At 45.3% G+C, this 19598-nt stretch overlaps 1 protein-coding gene across 1 annotated transcript in view; it reads left to right on the top strand.

The window, feature by feature from the left end:
• The window catches only part of APOLTP (apolipoprotein lipid transfer particle homolog), a 1292669-nt gene that overhangs the window by 804120 nt on the left and 468951 nt on the right, over window positions 1–19598 (top strand). Inside the window, exons 33-35 of the mRNA XM_085632129.1 lie at window positions 6488–6574; window positions 14064–14198; window positions 18583–18702. Coding sequence (XP_085488255.1) covers window positions 6488–6574; window positions 14064–14198; window positions 18583–18702 — 342 coding nt within the window. The remainder of the gene's footprint in view (window positions 1–6487; window positions 6575–14063; window positions 14199–18582; window positions 18703–19598) is intronic.

Genomic DNA, 19598 nt, shown 5'->3' with positions numbered 1-19598 from the left:
TTAATTCTAAACGATTGGCTTACTATGAAAGTGCAAAATGTAGACATAAGGATGCCACATGTAATGTTTTGCATTGCACATCCACTTATATATTGTAATTGCATTTATATAGTGCTTACTACCCCTGACAAGGCGTCAAAGCGCCTTTTTGGCAAGTAGCACACCACTCCAGAACCCAAAGAGGATTAGTGGTGAATTAGTATAGGGAGATATGAAATTAATTTGAGCGATGGACATGTGAGTTTGTTATTTGGAGTGAAAAAGGATAGTGAAGGGATAGAAGAGGGAATGGTTTGCATTTATATAGCGCTTTCTGCCCCGGATATGGTGTTGAAGCGCTTTTCGGCAGGTAGCACGCTACTCCGGAACCCAAACAGGATTAGTGGGGAATTAGTATAGGGAAATATGAAACTAATTTGAGCGGTGGACATGTTAGATGGATTGAAAAGGATAGTGGAGGGATAGAAGAGGAACGTGTCTAGAAAGTGTTTTTTTGGAGCTCATAGCAGTAGGAGGAGGTATGGGATGAGCAATGGGAAGGTGTAGGGGGGAAGAGTCTGAGGGAAGGGTTTAGAAAGGCTTGTCTGGGAGATCGAAATAGTAAAGGAGGTATGAGATGATGCAAGGAGGGAATAATCTAAAAAGGGTTTTTTTGGGGGTCATAGTAGTAGAATGAGGTTTGGGATGAGTCAGAAAATTGAGGTAAAGGATATATTCAGAGCGGTATAGGGTGAGAAATATGGAGTGCATTGGAGAGAGTAGTAGAATGAGGTTTGAGATGAGTCAGAGAGTGGAGGTAGAGGATATATTGAAAGAGGTATAGGGTAAGATATATGGTAGTGCATTGGAGATGCTGAATTAGAAGTAAAGTATTAAATATATAGATACGTAAGAACATGGAGGGTATATATGTATAAGGAAGGTAATATATGTAGGTTTAAGTTGTATTTAATAAACTTAGACTTTCAAGTGTTGCTGCACTTTGAGTTAATTTATTTGTTTTTATAATTGTTTATTTATTTTTGTAATTCAATAGTGAAGCGATTGTAGATAAATAGTTATGATAAAGATGTACTTATTTATGCAGTTACCTATATAACGAGAAGTAATATGTATATTTGTTAAACAGGACTAACGAATAGCTTCATATTTATAAACAATTATTATACACGTTTCTACAAAGCAATACAGATATGTAGGTACACATATATAGTCCAAATAAATGCCTATATGCACAGAGATATTCTGTATATTTATGATTGAGTACGGTGGTTATGTGGGGAAGAGCCAACTCTTGAGTAGTGTTCCAAACATTAGGTAGTTATCAGTGGATTTTATGTTTGGGGCTAAAGAGTTCCATAGTTTGTCTGATTGAACAGAGAAGGATGTGCCACCTATGGTTTTATTCTAGTATGGTGGGATTTTGAGGTGAGGATTCAATCTAGAGCCCTTTCAAATCCACCTTGAGACAGTACCACCAAATGAGACGCACTACCAAATGCACTGCTCTGACGAACCGCATCGATGCCAGCACCAACAGAAGCAAAGAAATGTTTGCCGTTGTGAAAGATTTCATCACACCAACGACCGCCTCCAACTCGATCATCCTGTATGAGGACCTCTGCAACAATCTTTCTCAATTCTTGAGCAACAAAATCACTGCCATTTATAGCAACTTCAACCCACAACTGGACTCGAGACACCCTGCCAAACACCTCCCAATCTTATCTAAAGAGTTAATGCTAATCATTTAGTCTGTCATCACCCCCAGAAGAAACCGCTCCCACCATGAAGTCCATTCATTCAGGGGCCCCAATTGTAACCCTGCCCCCACCACACCTACTTCAGTGGACGGCAACCCAACAGCCCCTTTATCACCCCCATTCTGAATGCCCTCATCTTTTTTGCAACATTCCCAGAAGCTAGGAAAACCATAACTATCCTCCCATTGTTAAAGAAACCCTCTGCTGACATTTCAATGCTTGCCAACTACAGATCGATCTCCCTGGTACCATTAAAGGCCAAGGATTTAGGGCAAAATCATCAGAACACACCTCACCAAATACTTCAACGACCACCAACTCCCTGACACTACACAGTCTGGTTTCAGACCCAACCACAAAATTAAATTTGCCCTCATTGCCACAACATTTGACATCTGTATCATTCTGGGTGGAGGCGATATGGTGGCCCTCATCCTCCTGGACCTCTCCACAGCGTTGGGCACTTTCTCCCACCCCATCCTCATCCAATGCCTACACAACATCAGAATCCAAGGACACGCACTCCCATAGATCTGCTCCTTCCTGACTGGAAGGATGTAGTCAGTCAGCCTGGCACCATATACCTCAAAAGCCCACAAACCCATCTGCGGAGTTCTGCAAGGATCCTCCCTGAGCCCGGAACTCTTCAACGCTTGCATGATCCCTCTAGCCAGAATTGTCCACTGTAGGGGGTTGGTTTCTTGTTGCAGTACCGCTCCACGTTTTGCCTGGTATTTGATGCAACTTTGACAGAAGTGTCCTGGGTTCCTGCTAACCAGGTCTCAAGTACCAGTGTTCATTACCTAAAACTGTAAAATTGTTTCCCCAATTGGCAAAACCGTTAGCCCCGTCTGTAAGTCCTTATTAAATGGTACCCCTGGTGCCTAGGGCCTGAGGTACTAAAGAGAGTCCCTAAGGGCAGCAGCACAAGATTGTTCCTCCCTAAAAGACACCTCATCAAGCACATGCAAAGCTGCCATTGCAGGCTGTGTGTCTTTGTGCAGACAAAAGTGAAAACACGACATGTCACACATCCATGTGTGTTATATCCCCTAAGACTGCATGTGATATTTGTAAGTCACCCCTACAGCAGGCCTGACAGCCTTAAGGTAGGGTGAGGAATATTACATGTGTGGGCTACTTGCAAGAGCAGATATGCCCCTGTGCTGGTCAGTCCTATTACTGCCAGTGCAAGTGGACAGGGAAGCCAGTTTAAAACATGTACTGGCGAAAAAGAGTTCCCCAGCTACATGATGGCTTCACTGAAAATAGGGATGTTTGGTAACAAACATCTCGTATTGAGAAACCCACACTGATTCCAGCGATGGATTTACCAATACATCCACCGGGCACCTTACAGCCTCTGATGTGCTTGACTGGTTTCTGCAGCCTGCCACCCAAGACACTGTTCTGACCTCCTAGGGTGAAAGCCTCTGCTCTCAGGAGGCCCAGAGCAAAAGCCTGTCCGGGAAGACGGTGTAACACACCCCTCCCACAAGATGACCTACTGATTAGCCTTCCCAGGCCGGCAAGCTTCAAAGAGTTGCCTCCTTTGGAATGCAAGTCTTTCTTTCCTCATAGGAGAGGAAGATGTCCCCTTTTGTCCAGGACCCCTTTGGCACCTCAAAAGGTGGGAAAATTAGCTAGTCAGGTAGGCGTGCCACATCAAGTATAGTACCACCCCTAACATGGCCTACACTGAGGTGTACATGATTTTTCAGAAGTAGCCATCTTTGTGATGGCATAACTAGGAATTCTGGGACAGGATTATGCCCACTTCCCACAGGAAATGATCATATAGGAGGCATAGTGACCTCAAGAGTCAGTAGCCCACCCATTGACTACTACCCTACACTCCCCTAACACCCCTAAATTCAGTATTTAGGGGAGTCCATGACACCAGAGAAGCTGATCCTGATGACCTAAGAAGAGAGAGGACACCGCAGAGTCGCAAAAGCAGAGAGGAGAGAAGAAGAAGCTGACCCGGTACCAACCCTGCCGACCTGTCTGTATGCTTCATCGAAAACTGCACGAAAGTCGACTCGTCCTGCAGCTGTTGACTCCAGAACCTGGGGAGGTCTGCCAGCCTTTGATAAAGACCCAAGAACTCTCATGAGCAGCGGACCTGTTCTCCTGCACCCTTGCATGAACTCAGAAGCAAAGACACTGAGGCTTTCGGAATCACTAAAACCATGCACCTGAAGCAGCCACTGCACCTGTCGTTCTCGGCCCGATTTGAAGTGGGCCAACAGTTTCAACAAGGTCCCCCAGCCTTCCAGAGCTCGAGTCCATTGTGGTTTCACCCCTCATGGAATCCCCAATGCCACCTGCAGCCTCTGCATGCAGGCACACCGCGACTGCTCCCGGTAAGAAACACAACGCCTACAGTCACCTCTGTATCCGGGCTGTGGAGAAGAGAAGTGTCCCTCCGTCCCAGAGCATTGCAAGACTTGAACCCCCCCGTTGGTTCAACCCGACTGGCCTTCCAGCCAGAGCCTGCTGTCTCTTTTTGCAGTGACCGATTGCCATAGAAACCTATTGGGCTCCTGACGCTGTTTTGCACCCGTAATTGTGGTGGTGTACTGCTGGTGCTGCCTTGGACCTTGCCCACCACTCACCTTAACTCCTGGAGATTGTTCCCGTAAGTTGCTGTACTGTACTTGTTTGCAGAACTTTGTTTTCCTTCCATAGGATAGAACTGCAGAACTCAAAAATTGCAGTGTCCACTTTTTGAACGGAAATTAATGCATAGGTACCAACACGTGAAGTCTACGTGCTCTGGTAGATGAATATATATTTAGAAAGAACTCTCCAAGAACTTGTATCTGAGGAGTTGGGAGGGTGCAAGTGATTCTACAGCACTACAAGCTGCACACTGATTATTAAAGATAAAGATTTCTGATTACAGCAAATGCTGCTGTACATCACACGCTCTGCATAGGCTGTAAAGCAGTACCGAGCTCTCTCAAGCGGTGGTCTGCAGGACGCAATAAAAGACAAATGGAACAATGTTTCAAGGTTAGTTTGCACAACCTGGGATTCTTACCAGGCATGAATGTCCACACAATGTTTTGTAAATGTGTGAATAGTAGACCAAGACGCAGCTTTACAGATGTCTGCAAGTGGGATGTTTCTTAAGAAGACCATGCTGGCTCCATTTTACAAGATGAATGTGCCTTAGGCACAGACAATAGCTTGAATTTGGCTTTGAAATAGCAAACCTGAATGCATTTGACAATCCATCTGGCAAATCCTGCTTTGGAAATTGCTTTCCCATAGTCAGGCTATCCAAAAGCCACAAACAGCTGCTTGGTTTTCAGGAAGGATTCTGCACAGTCCATAGGAGAGTCATTAAGGGGAAGCAAAGAGAGAGAGATTCAAAGAGCGAGAAAGAGTGTAAGGTCCATTGCACAACAGACTGTAGTTGGGGTGGGGGAGTATGGGGGTGAAGAGGGTAAATCAGTCCAGGGGGGCCTGGCCTGGCAGTTCGGGCTGGACTGTTCCCATTGGGAGCTGAATCAAGACTGATTTGCATATGGTCATGTCTAAACTGGGTGGCATGGTGAGCAGAAGAATGATGGATTTAACCCAGATCTCTTGACTGATGGTGAATGTCTGATTTGCTCCGCATTCCGTCCATCATCTGTGTGTCTTTTGCTTTCTTGCCCTAAGTGCGCCGGGTATGCCCAGACGTGGGTCTTGGGCTCACTATACCACTGGATTCCAGCTAGCCTGGCTGATGAGGGGTGATGCCCCGAAATTGGGCCCAGGATGCTTGTTTCCATCATCTGTGTGTCTTCTACTCTTCAATAAAGACCAGATCTCCAGAGGATAACAGTCCTGTCCAGAAAACTCCAATACCAAGGATTCTAGTTCCAGGCAGATACGCAACCCCTGCCCACTCTGCACCAGACGCCCACAGCCGGGGTTCGAGTGGCTCACCTGTCCAGTGAAGTCTCCCCGATGATCCATCGGTGGCTGATCTCTCCTGGACCCTATGATGTCACCTGCAGCCTCTATACATAGTGTTCAACTGAGCGTGACCGGATCCAACCCAGAAGATCCGATACCAAAAAGTACCCCTACATCCTCAGGCCTCCGGGATCACAACCAACAGTGCATTGACCTCCCCCAGCCCTCCAACTTACCTGCCCAGCCGGTGGTTACCTTCAGCTAGCCTCCTGGTCCAAGCCTGCAGCCTTTTTGTGCGACGATGACCTCCATTGAAACGCATTGGGCGCCCGACGCTGATTTTGCACCCTGCACCCGGCCATCCCTGGTGGTGGAGCTTTGGTGCTGCCTTCTGGCCCCCCATGCTGATCTTAACCCCCGGGGCCTGGGACCTGAAACCGTGGGTACTTTCCTGCAAACCGTGCCTCTTCGAGGTGCCCCCAGCCTCCATTGCTTTACATTGGGCCCAGTGACCTTTGCACCTGGCCTCTCCAGTGCCGCTCGTGGTTTAGTACCTACCTGAAACTGAACCTTGCCCAGTGTTGGTCAACACCCCCGAAGACTGGGATTGTAAGTCGAGTACTTACCTGCTAATGCTTAACACTGTTTTCCTCCCTGTTTTTCACATCATGTATTTTAATATTTCAGTAAAGTTCAAGAAAATAAGGTATTGTAGCATGTTTGAAATCTACATTTTAATTTATTTCTGCACTTGTGTATGATCCATTATTTTGTTATGTGCTATAGGTAGTCACATTTGCCCTCTCTTTCAGGTTTGTGCAAGTCTAGCTCATCCTTACAGTAACAGAATTTTCCCAAAGAACATTGAAATATGTGCATCTGCACGAACCCTTCGAACTGTAAGTGTTTTATTAACTTGGTCTCTACTTTAAAAAATAAATAAATGAAGAGTTGTGTGGGGCATAAGAAGTAATGTCCTCATTGAAATAAGAGGGTAAAAAGCCAGCCTCTGGAGGGGATTGGTTGGTAAACAATTACATCACAGGGTGTCCCAGTAAAAACAGTGGTGCTACGACATTTCTCAGAATGGGGGTGCTGCCATCAATATTACATCACTGAACCTAGAGGGACTGGGAAAAGTTGAAGTGTTGCACAAAGAAAAAGTGTACCAAATATGTGTTCACATTCACCAAGAGAGCTGTAAGGGTGCAGCATTTGCCTGTCTGTGAATGTTTGAGCACACATTTGCAAATATATTAAGGCATGGGATGGTAGCTTTTTGCCATTTATAGATGGCATAGTTTCCATTTGAACAGCCACACACTGTGCACAGACATACAGTTTTACTGATGAAAATATACAGCCTACAAACAATAATAAGTAGAAATCGGGTTTCAGCAAATATTTGTCATTTGGACATCACCAAGTAAAGTGACTTGTAATGCTTTGATCCTATTAGAATCATTGTTTCCATCACACTTTGGAATTACTAAAAAAGTGCGTAATTTGTTATTTCCTAAGTGTTGGCATATTTTGAAATACTTGTACAGTTCTTTTATAGGTATTTACATTTTGTCGCGTTAGACAAAAACTACATCCATCAGTCTTTCTGGTCACACCAACAAGACTGTCACATTGTTCACCTTTCAAAATCCCCTAACTTTGCAGTCAGAGAAAGAAAAGTAAACACCAGTCACCATGTTACAATATAAGCAGCAATTTCTCAGAAGACATAGCCTGACATTTGACCTCTGTCTTTGAACGCACAGCAAATGTGACAAGATAAAAACAAAATTTGAAGCCATCTTTATTGCTCTTCCACCTTCAGAACTCCAGCATGGTTACTTTGGGAGTGCTGCAGCACCACAGCACCCCTACTTCTAGCGCCTATGTGTGATAACCATTAACACGTGAAGGTGAAAGCTTGCACAGGCTGTTTATGGGCACATAGTCTCTGTTAGAAATGGGATTTCTGGCTGGCTAAGGCATGCGACTAAGCCAGGCAGAAACCACCACTCTAGTCAGGGCAAGGAAGTTACACGCCAAAGATAACCCCTGCTCATCCCCTTGGTAGCTTGGCACGAGCAGTCAGGCCTATCCCGGAGACAATGTGTAAAGCATTTGCGCACGCACCCAGCGACACAAAAGAGCCTTTGTATTATCATAACACATTAGAATAGTAAGCACATATTATACACTGTGCCAACTGGCACTGGGCAATATTTACAAGGGATTATGTACACATGACAGGGCCACATGGACCACTGTCAGAACCATCACAAAGCGAACTTAGTAAAAGTACAGCAGATCATAAACATACAACCTGCAACCACTGGGAATCCCTGTTCTTAGCATCAGCCTGTAACATAAACTACTTTATGCACAGTATCACATTAGGCGCCAAACGCATTGTACGCCAACCTCATCAACATAACCACCTTATGCAATTCTCTGACAAGACATTAGACCCTAACCTCCTAAGTATAACTACATTAGGGAACAATTCTCACTAGCATAAACTATTATATGCGAACCAACCTCATAATCATAACGCACATTTAGAGGTATCAACACAGGTGCGTAAATCATTCTACATACATTACATTTCCTAGCACCCAAGAATCACAGTAGGGCCTGGCGCCCTATAAATCTAACAATTCCCCGCTGGCCAACTGGCCATCTCAGAAAGTGGACTCAAATGCCGGGTGTCCCCAAAGTCAAGGCGGCTTCCTAGGCAGCGAAGGTCAAGGGTGCGCCACTGTGCAAAACCTAAACGTTGCAGCTGCCCACAACTTGCTGGGCAGCTGTAAATAATCAAATGAGTCAGGGGCTCTCACTGGCCCTGGAACTAACTGTGCCCCAAGTTGGAGCCACCTGGGCTCTAAAGCAAATCTGCGGAGTGGTGGAGCCATCTGGCTCTAAAACAAATACTGTGGGGCATAGGAGCCATCTGGCTCTGAAAATAAATCTGCCCCCGTGGAGCGCCCCGGTTCCGGAAATAAATATGCGCAAGGTTGGAGCCACACACAGGCTCTTAAGATACATCCTGCCCCCTTCGTTGGAGCGACCCCCTATCAGGCGGGGGCCACTCAGGAAATGATGCGGCCATGTCCCCTGTTGTTGGAGCGCACTGGCGCTTTTACTGAAAACATGCCCCCGAGGTTGGAGTGGCCCGCTGCCATGTGGGGCCGCTCTAAAGGCAGAACTGGCACCGTGCCTTTACCAGGCACCAACCTTAGTCCCCACGGAGCCCCACAGCCCTTCTAGACTCACCGGGCTTGATTCTGGGGATTCCGCTCCGTCTGCGGCGGCCTCCTCTTCACCTGGTCCCTCTTCTGGACCGGGGCTTTCTCCATCGCCGCCCGTGTCGCTCGTCCCCTGGGGCTCCCGAGGCTCCCAGCCGCTCAAGGGAGCCCCGCTAGGACGCGAGGCACTTCGACCGGTCCTGCCGCCTCCTTCTCTTCACCCGGGCCCCATCCTGCGACCCGGGACTTTGCCGCGGTGCTCGGGGAGGCAGGGTAGGCCCGCCCTCCCTTCTCTCTGTATTTCTACCGCTCCTCGGTAGTGCGGGCGGGGCTTCCGGACTCCAGTGATGCCCCGCCCAGGTCACAGGCAATCTCTGCCTGACTTCCTCCTCGGCCTCCAGCCGCGGCGATGAGACGCAGGGTGTCTCCCGTTTTAAAAGAAAGGCGGAAGCGGACAATGAGGAGTAGGCTCCCTCTAAATTCAAAATACCAAGCGGGGTGGGCACCCGCAGTGATGATCAATAAGCGGGGTGAGCTCCCGCCACTCTGAATGAGTAATAGGCGGCCATGTGGGGTGGCCACCCACAAAATGACGATAAATGCAGGGTGGACACCCGCGAGACCAGCCTCACGGGGGAATCCCTCCGGTGGGGATTCCCTCCAACGATGCGACCAGCATCGCGCTGCGCAGCCCACACTTCTCCTCAGCTGGGCAATGAAAGGATAGCGCTTCCAGGTGTTAGATGATGCCAAAGTCCTGGGGGCATCAAGAAAGGGAGCAAATGGTCACAAAAAGTCCTTCATGCACCCAAGGTGGGCAATGTAGGGCAGAAGGGTCCCCAAAGAGAAGTCCTCCTGGTATCCAGGGGCAGGGCAGGGCCCAGGGAGGCAAGCCTTCCCCTGGGCCCCAGCAGCATCACACCCCCGGTAGTTTCAAGTCAAAAACAAGAAAATTTTCATGGGGTCACAGCCCCTTCTTTTATACTACATTTTCCTTTGTCTCAAAGTGTAGGCCATGGGAGAACCAGATACAAATGGTTCAGGAGCACTTTGTTTTGCTCAGCTCCCCTCTCTATGCAGAAGACAGGCCAGGGACATCAGACGCACCACAGGAGGTAGAGGCAGCATTGTGAAGGGAAGGCCCAGCCCCATTCAGGTCCCAGGGGCAACTCCTCCCTCCCATCTACATGCAGATCTCTCCATTCACCACCGGGCAGACTCATCCTGGCTCCTGGAATTCCCCAGCCCTCTCAGCTCCTGTCAATCACAAGCCAGACAGGCAATTCACATCACACAGCACACACTCCACCAGTCACAATAAATCTGCACACACCATTGCGCAGCATTTATTCCCACGAGTTCGCACATACCAAACTCGCCCCTGCACTCCTCTCACATCAGAAACTACCATGGACACACATATCCCCCATGCATTCCTATGGGAGGGCAACCCAGTCTCACTACATGTAACACAGAGTGCACGCACTTTACACTGGGACACAGTGCTAAAAGTGCCTATAGGCCTAAAACTACTAACACTACATAGGGAAAAAGGCCAGGATAAATGCAAAAGTTTTGGGGTGAACCTGCCAAAAGGGCCAGGTCCAACAGTCTCCATTAGGAAACTGGGGCTGTTCAGCGTAGCACAGGCTGGATGGAACATGTGGGATGGCTACAGGCACAAGTATGTAAAATACGAGAATTAACAGGTGTGAAGTACCTGTCTGGAGAACTTTTTGGGAAGAACTGGAAATAGAGTTTTGTCTTGTCACCAGTGTAGTTTTCTCCAACTGGAGCTGAAACCTAGCCTTATGGTGTTACAGCATTGTTGCCCAATAAATTACTTCTGTATCCTGCAAGAAGTTTCCTGCTTCATTTATCCACCACAGAGACTGGTGGCTCATTAATTAGGTTGGTGGGCTTTGTGGAATTTTTTGCAGATAATCTGGGAGCATTAAAGACAAGTTAAATTGTGGTCATTGTACTTATCGCTAGATTTTTGCAAACCTTGACTAGTAATGCCCATGATCAGCTTATAGGTGGAACCACTGTCCAGTGACAACACCAGTAGTAAAAGGGCAAAGAGCTATATGTGCATCTGAGGAAATTAACGGAGACAAACAGCATGCAGGAAGCAAAGCTTTACAGCAACAGCTCTGATTTTATTTGTTGCATATCACAGTGATCATACATCTCACAAATGTGCGAGCACACGGTACAAGCATCTGGAGTGCCAAGCTACCATAGAAGATGATATTGTGCTTCAGGTACAAACAATTTGCCCCAATACTCCAGTTTGTTGTTGGACTAAGCAAAGGGGTGTACTTCTAGGGAGGATATATTACACCTAATTTCACCTTAGTTATGAAAGAAAAGTAATTCCTGAAGGTAGTTCTTCAACTATGTAGTATTTTCCCCTCAGAATCCCAGAAAAGTTGGAAATTTACCAGCAGTCTTATTCAGAGCAAATGTCTGACTCTAAAACCCTGGGATGTGTAACTCAGGATGAAGATGCAGAGTCAAAATAGCCATGGAACAAACCACCCCCAAAAATGGGTTCGCAGTGGTTTGGGGGTGCAAGAGGATTCTTGATGAGTTAAGCCATTTAACAAACACCTTCTAACATAAAATGGCAATTCCATGAACAGGTCTGCCAAACCCAGCATATTTTGGAGAATATATGACGTTTCTTCGCATGCGTTTAGTACGCATGCCATTACTATGCGGTCATTAGTACGACCGCGTTTTTAGTTCGCATACCTTTACTACGCAATTCGGAACTACGAATTGCAGTAAGGGGGTGCTGGATGTTGGAATAGTATAATTTACTATTCCAACTCCAGTCTATGCGGACACTAGGGAAGGTGTTGGATTTTAAATCCAACACCTTCTCCCCCTTACTGCAATTCGTAGTTCCGAATTGCGTAGTAAAGGTATGCTAACTAACAACGCGGTCGTACTAATGACCGTGTAGTAATGGCATGCGAAGTAACGTATGCTAAGTAAACGCCGTTTACCTATTTTGGATGACTGCTGGTGAATGGCAGTTTCTTTAAAAAAAAATCAATCTGATGATATATCTCTGAACATCGTGCCACTCATTTTTTATACAAGTGGGATGGTGTATCTAATTTTCTTTGGGCATGAATTGGTGATCAGGATTGGTTAATGCAAAGGAGGGAATAACAACATGTTTTTCTGCAGGGCTTTATACAAACCTTCTGCTGTGTCAACATGTTCTAAGGAACTGGTTAGGACATTTTGACACAGCTGAATTATGATTATCCAAATTAAAGGTACTCAGAAGGATAGAAGTTGGGCCAGCCAAGCCGGGATTCACACTCCAAATATACAGATAAGTTTAAGTTTCAGCAGTAAGTGTTTAACTCAGTCAGCTGCAAACTGTTTAAACAATTAACATAGCCAACACGTCGGGCTTCCAATTTGAGCACTGACTAAAACATTTAAAAGAAGCCTTCTGCATTGAAAACAAAGCAATAAATGACTGTTTTCTCCATACTATGCGTCTATGAGGAAAGACTGAGCGCCTCATCTGCAATATTTTGACGCGTGGCAGAGCAGCAAGCCTTCCTGCTGTGCTGCTGTGTGTCAAAATAAAAGGGCAGGAATTTGCCGTATCTATGAAATACGGCACATTACTGTCCTTTTTCCCTGCGCGGGCGCTAGGCAGCAGCTGCACGCCAGCACAGACACCCTTGCGTCATTTTGCAAGGGTGTCTGCGCTGAAAGGATGATTGTTTTTGTGCAGGGCAGGACACCTTCCTGTACAAAAAGAATCATTAAAAGCATTTTCCTCTTTGTACGTGTGCTGCAGAATGCAGCATGCATATCAAGAGGAAAAAACTAGGACAAATGAAAGTATTTCTCCTTGGTAAATGTAAATTTGATACTTGTATAGCGCACTACTCACCCGCAAGGGTCTCAAGGCGCTTGTACGAATACCGCTGTGGAACCCATCCTGGCTTTCCCTGTGAAGCGTCCACTCCTGGGCACCCCCAAGGTGGAGGCCAGGCATCCTTAGCGTTGTGGGGGCCGTTGTGGAGATTAAGCAAGCTATTGCCCAGAGTTGCAGAGTGGGACTCCATGATTGGAATAGGCATCGAGGCGAGAATTATCAGGTCCGTGGAATTTTTGAGCCCAAGACCCGCCGAGGCGGGGAATTGAACCCTGGTCCCGGGCTAGACCTCTGCATCAGGGTCTGCCGCTCTAATCATTGAGCCACACTTCTCCACGTGGTGCGCCTCCTTACACCTCCCCTGGGGAGGCATAGGATTCTGACGCATTCCCAGGTGTACAAAATGTTCTAAATCTGGGAATGTGTCAAGTTCTATGGATGTTACGTGGGAACACCCACAGCAACACCCCGAATGCCCCTTTCACGCAGAGTAATGCATGAAAGGGCAACACATTTACAAGGCCATAAAAAGTCATGCAGGGTGATTTTACATGGCCTTGTTAATGGGGGGAAGCCCATTGCGCTGCCGGTGCGCCAATAAAACTGACGCAACGGCGGCAGAGAAGGCTTGTAAATAAGGCCCCAAATGTGTTTTATAAAACCGCCCATATGAATTGTAAAGCAAGCACTCCATAGAAGGTGGCATCTACTAAACAGCCAATAGCATGAGGCGAGGAAGAGATACCCCACTAGTTGGAGCCAAAGTCCACTCAATGTATATTTTACAAAATGGGTTACAGTAGGTCGTGGAGACAGCGTTACTGTCAAGCCAGACATACAATATGTGTGAGGCAGAAAGTAAAGGGGAGAAAATGGGCATTGTGTCTCTAGTTCTCAAAAGCATGCTTGAAATTCTTTGCAGTGTCGTTCAGACAGTACATATATATATTTTAGGGTGACAAGTTTGGTCAGCATTGGACACATTGCTGCTTTTCTTGTGGGATTTGAGGGTTAAAGTTTCGAATCTAGGCAAAACCAGAGGAACCTTTTTTATTCTTCTGAGATTGATGAGTTGAGTTCAAGTAAAATGTGCACTGCTAGCACTTTTTCTTTACATCTCTTACAAAGAAAATCTGTTGTAAAAAGCACTTTTATATCATACTGCAGCATTCTTTGTGTGTGTTTTTACTGCTTTCTTTTTTCCAATTTACTACATTTTCATTTCAGTCCAACCACGAGCTCGAGGCGAGTGTAAAGATGAATAAGAAGCATGTCCTCGGATTTGTGGGCATTTACCAAAACAAATCAAGTGACAGGGATGCGTGGCATGTGTTTCGCATGAATATGAGCCACTCTTTTCAGGTATTGTATGAATATCATTGGTTTATAGCCTCTAGTTGCCTTTAAGAATGACAGGAAAACACTACTGTAGAGCATGATATTGGCAGTGTCAAGGAACCTCCTACTTTTGCATAACTGTGCCGTCAGCTTACCCAGCCAATGGCTGCTTGGCGTGATTGACGTTCCTCGCGCGCCACGGCTTTGGATAGTGCGCTTGAGGGAGCATTGAAAGACAGTGAGCCGTGTAACAAAGTGAGCGTTGCAAATGATGATTTAAGAGATTGGCTATATTATCAGCCGCGGCCCGTGGAGGGTGTTCCGTGGGGCGGAAAGGCGGGGCGGGGGAGGGGCAGGGTGGGGGTAATTTGCGATGCAGGGCGCGCTACGAAATACGTTTTATTTATTTAATTGTCTACTTACCTCCAATCATCCATATTCCGGTTTTTAGTACCGCCCACGCTGCCCCTCCCCCGCCCCGCCTTTCCACCCCGCGATACTCCCTCCACGGGCCGCGGCTGTATATTATATAAAGTGAGCAATGGGATTGTTAGGTTAAGACACAGTCGCTGCGGCAGTTTTGGAGGGACTGGTGTCTTATGTAGTTGAAGAGCTGGAACAGTGCCATTCTAACACTTTCGACTGTGGTAAATGGTTGCTTGTCACAGAAACCTTCAAGGCATGTGCTGCTTTTGGTTTAATATGTAGCAGCATTTATTGACTTATCTAAAAGATATAAAAGAACATAGCACTATAGCATACACAAAGAAGCATGACGGCACAATTAAAACATAGCAGGATACGACAGAACAAAATGGAATACGACAACCACAGTACTACAGAACATCACTTTGCAATAATGCAGCACACATAAAGTGATAGAGCACATCACCTGTCACAACAAACTTCCATACAACAAAAATGCACATTACTACATCCAGAATCCCATTTTGATAATACGGTGGCAAAAGATGTCTGCACCAAATACTGGCTTAACTTTCCTCCAAGGGCATAAAAGAGCTCCAGTCAAAGGGGCAGATTTATGTTTCCTGGCGCATCCCTGCAAATCAGCAGGGATGCGCCAGGAAAGACGCGTCACGCAAGTTTAGCCTTGCGCCACCACAGATGTGCCGCATTTACAATGCAGCGCATCGTGGCGCAAGGATAAACAGATGCGTGACGCATCTGGTGGTATAAGGGCGGCGCATTGCTGGAGTCGTGTCGCAAGCACGACGCAACTCCAGCAATGCTCAGGGGCTGCCCATACCAAACATGCTGCGTCATGCCCTACGCCTGCTTCAAGCAGGCGCAGGGTTTTGACGCAGCAGCGTCGGAAAAGTGACTCAGTGAAATCTTATAGATTTCACTGCGTCACTTTTCCGAGGCTTTTACCGACGGAACGCCCACCCTGCATACATTAAACCTGACGCAGGTTTAATGTAGCGCGCATGGCTTTACAACGTGACGCATCTCCCTAGATGCGTCACGTTGTAAATAAGGCGCAACATGGCGCATGGTTTACGCCGCAGCTGCGTCACAGAAGTGACGCAACGGCGGCGTAAATGTCTCGCAAGGGGCTTGTAAATCTGCCCCAAAATATTTTGTGTTCTGGCCCACTAACTCCAACAGGAATCAGATTAATTAAGAACTTTTTAGATAGATGAACAGACCAATTTAAGTGAAAGGCATTAATAAGCAGCCATTTAGGGCACCAATGTCCAGGGCTGGATGGGGAAGAATACATCAGCAATGTGTCTATATTGACATTATATGTCTGCGCTGGAAGGCATGCAAATTGTCACTGCATCTAGAATTTAAAAAATATTGTCCCAGTTCCACAAACGAAGAAGCGTGTCTGATAGGCAAGGTATACACAAGGAAGCTAAACTAAGGAGAAGAAAGACTGTAGCAGCACTCTCTATTCTAGAATCTAAATAAAATAATAATAATGTTGACAAGTTATACAACATGAGTGGTTTAAACATTACACCAGATGGCAACATAGGACCACAATGCACGTTTCCCATTGCTTATTTTTAGATTACATGTTTAAATCGAAGTAGTTAGCTAGCAAAAGATGTTTTTTCAAAGACGGAATTCTTTATTAAAATAGTGAGTAAAGTACTGGACTATATGTTTGGTTCTCTATAAACAAAGAGAAAAAAACTATAGAGTAATAAATGTAGGATTTTACAGAAAACTCTGCTTGTACTGTTACAAAAGAGACATACTGTTTGGAGAAGCTTTTCTCGTGAAGGAGCAATTAATAATTAACACAGACTGGAATTTTTTGATGTTGTTTACCTTTCAAGAATATTCTTAGAACAATAGAGAATGGACATGTTACTAAAACAATAGTCAACGGACATGGACAGCCAAATTATGTAATTCTGTGGAAGCAGCATGTATCCCATATTTATAGAATTATTGCGCTTGCCACATAATTTACTGCTAAATTTGCAGATTAAAAAAGTGTTGTTTTCTGCTTAAATGAATTAACGTTATAGTGCATTTTCTTGCCACATAATTTAGGTAACGCCATAGCATAATTTGGTCCTCTATTGTTACATTATCGTTGTGATTTGGACAATATGTATTATTTTCTACATTTCACAGACCTCAGTGGCGTAGCTAAACCTACTGCCACCCGGGGCGGACCCTAAGTTTGCTACCCGGTGCAGGTAAGAGCGGGGAGGGTGGCCAACAGACAATTTGTCCGGGGGGGGGGGGTTGGGGCTGGCGGGCCACTTGTTCTCAGAGGGCAGGGGGATGGTGGTAGTTGCCAGACACAAATTGCTCCCCTTGCCTCCCCCAAAAACAGTGCTGCCCGGGACCACCCATCTAGCTACGCCACTGAAAGGCCTCTGTGAAATATAACATGGATTTTTACACCATTGCATTTCTGTGCAATGCAAACACTTAAACTGTTATTATTTATATTGAATCAGAGTGCATTTGATACTTGAGATGATTTATGGAGTCAAAGTCAATTATTTTTGAAAGGTATAAGCATGTCTACGTACAGATCCAGTTTTGTATTGAAACTGGTCACTTCATCACACAACAACTATACACTCTACAAAGCATGCATGACAGCAAGCAGCAAATCTGATAAGGATTCCCCACCTCGTCAAGGACACACTATTGCTTACAATGTGCTATACAAACAACCAATATAATATAATGTTATACAATATATTTTAAAAATGTGATGTAGTGTGTGAGGTTGTTTGATCATTCACTTTGTTGCTTACCACTCTACAGTGGTCTGCTGACTGTGAGAGCACTGTACAATAACAACAATGAAAATGAAAATATACACACAAGAAATAAGAAAAGGATGTTTTTGTACATCACTCATAGGGTTCTATGACACAAAGCTCTCATGCCTCCCTTACTCCTATAGGAATCACACGGATTCTGGTAAATCAAGGAGCGTCCCCTCCCAACCCATTGAACACATTCTGGCCTTGTAAAGCTTCACATACAGCAAAGAAAGGGTACATTGTAGCCCAGTAGTTCCTACTATTATAAGCTCCAATGATGACCCTGTTGACTCATTCACGTAGATAAATGGGATGTTGCTAGTGGTTAATTTATTAAAAAAGGAATGTGTAGAGGCCCAAAGTTGTTTTTAGGAGCTGCTGGTTCTGCAGAAAGCCTGAGCGTCCACCTACCAAGGCTGCCTGGTCTTTGACTCGTGCAGATTCTTTTTCATCCTTACTTCCCCCCTTTGTCATTTTTTTTCTGTCTTCCTCTCCCTCTTCTTTTTCTCTTTACTGCCTTTTTCCCTTTTCTGCCTTTCTCTCTGTTGCTCTGAGTCAAAGACGGTTGATGACAAATTATTCTAGTTCCCCAAAAGTGATTGCTGCTGCACACACCACCTGCCACCAAAGCACAAATTAACCACTGGTCAGAGAAGTTAACAACACCATCCATGCTGGACAATGGCCACTCTCTAAAATGGTGGAGGGATGGTGGCCACTCATATCCACTTTGGAGTTATGCCTTGCCTAATACAAACACGAGGAGGACATCATACAGATTGTGGTATGATTGGCATAGCATATGATTTACCTGTAAAATGGCCCATTATATGTTGACTTAAAGAAGAGATTTGTGTGTAATCTGCTAGTCACAGGTTTGTGGGATCTACAGAGTCCCTTAATTCTGAGGCTAATACAAATTAGTATCTTTGTATTGGCATGCTAATAATAAGACTTGCTATTTTCAGGAATACATTTGCTCAGCAACTTTCCTTGGCTACATGGCTTTAACCCCTTATTTGATGTCTAGGCATTTCCTTCTTTGATGGTCTGACGGTTTTTACAGAGAAGTATAAACTCTTCTGCATATCTTCATCTTGGTGGTTTCAGGTACTAAATGTGTTACCTCTTTTTCCAAACAGCTGAGATTTCCACAGGATTTGGTCTTCGATGGAGAGCTCTTCTCCAAGCATCTCAAACCAGAGGATTTCAACTGTGCTCTGCGTGGCAAACTTCTAATCAACAGAAATGATACGTCCCAGGTCTGAAATCTTATGAATGCTTTAAATTATAATTATTCCGGGATTGGGCGTAGCTCCAAAAAGGTTGGTAAGGAGTGATACTGGGTAGATTAAGATGATCAATTCAGCTGGACAATGACACTCCCACTGTTCCCTACCATCCCTCGGGCATTTCACCAGCAAATAGCTTACAAAATATAACTTTGGAAAACAGACAAACAATTTGCAATAATCATGGGAAATGTGCTGAAACACCAGGTCCCACATCAGTTACCCATTTGTTTATAAAACAAATATGAGCTGTGGCCTACATATTTTAGGAGCCCACTCTCAACTGTGATGAATCCCACAGTGCCGAATACCAAGGCTTCCCAGTTTTGACTCCATTTCATGCCTCTTTCTTTCACCACCATGCACTTCCTGTCTGTCTTTTAAACTCTTGCAAGTTCTTTTTGGCCCTGATTTCTCACTTTGCTACTGTTTGAAAACGTTTTTCTTTCGTTCTTACATTTCTGCCTTTTTCTGTCTGACTCAAGTCTGATGTTGTTCTAGTGCCGGGAAACAACCTTTACAATGCAGTAATTACAACACAACATCCTTTACATCGCATGCCATTACAACACAGCCATTACATCGCATGTCACTACAACGCATGTCATTACAACGCATGTCACTACAATGCATGCCATTACAACGCAATATAAGGTAAGTAATGGGGAATAGTAATTTTTACCCCTACACTATCCAACACTTACCCTACTGTTGCACTCACTGGAGTCAGAATAGTAATTTTTACCCCTACACTATCCAACACTTACCCTACTGTTGCACTCACTGGAGTGGGAATAGTATTTTTTACCCCTACACTATCCAACACTTACCCTACTGTTGCCCTAAAAGTAATATGCGTTGTAATG

Source organism: Triturus cristatus, chromosome 10, assembly GCF_964204655.1.
Source record: "Triturus cristatus chromosome 10, aTriCri1.1, whole genome shotgun sequence".
In the NCBI taxonomy this organism is placed as follows: Eukaryota; Metazoa; Chordata; class Amphibia; order Caudata; family Salamandridae; genus Triturus; species Triturus cristatus.
The sequence above is the reverse complement of the archived record's forward strand: the minus strand, read 5'-3'. Positions and strand labels throughout refer to the sequence as shown.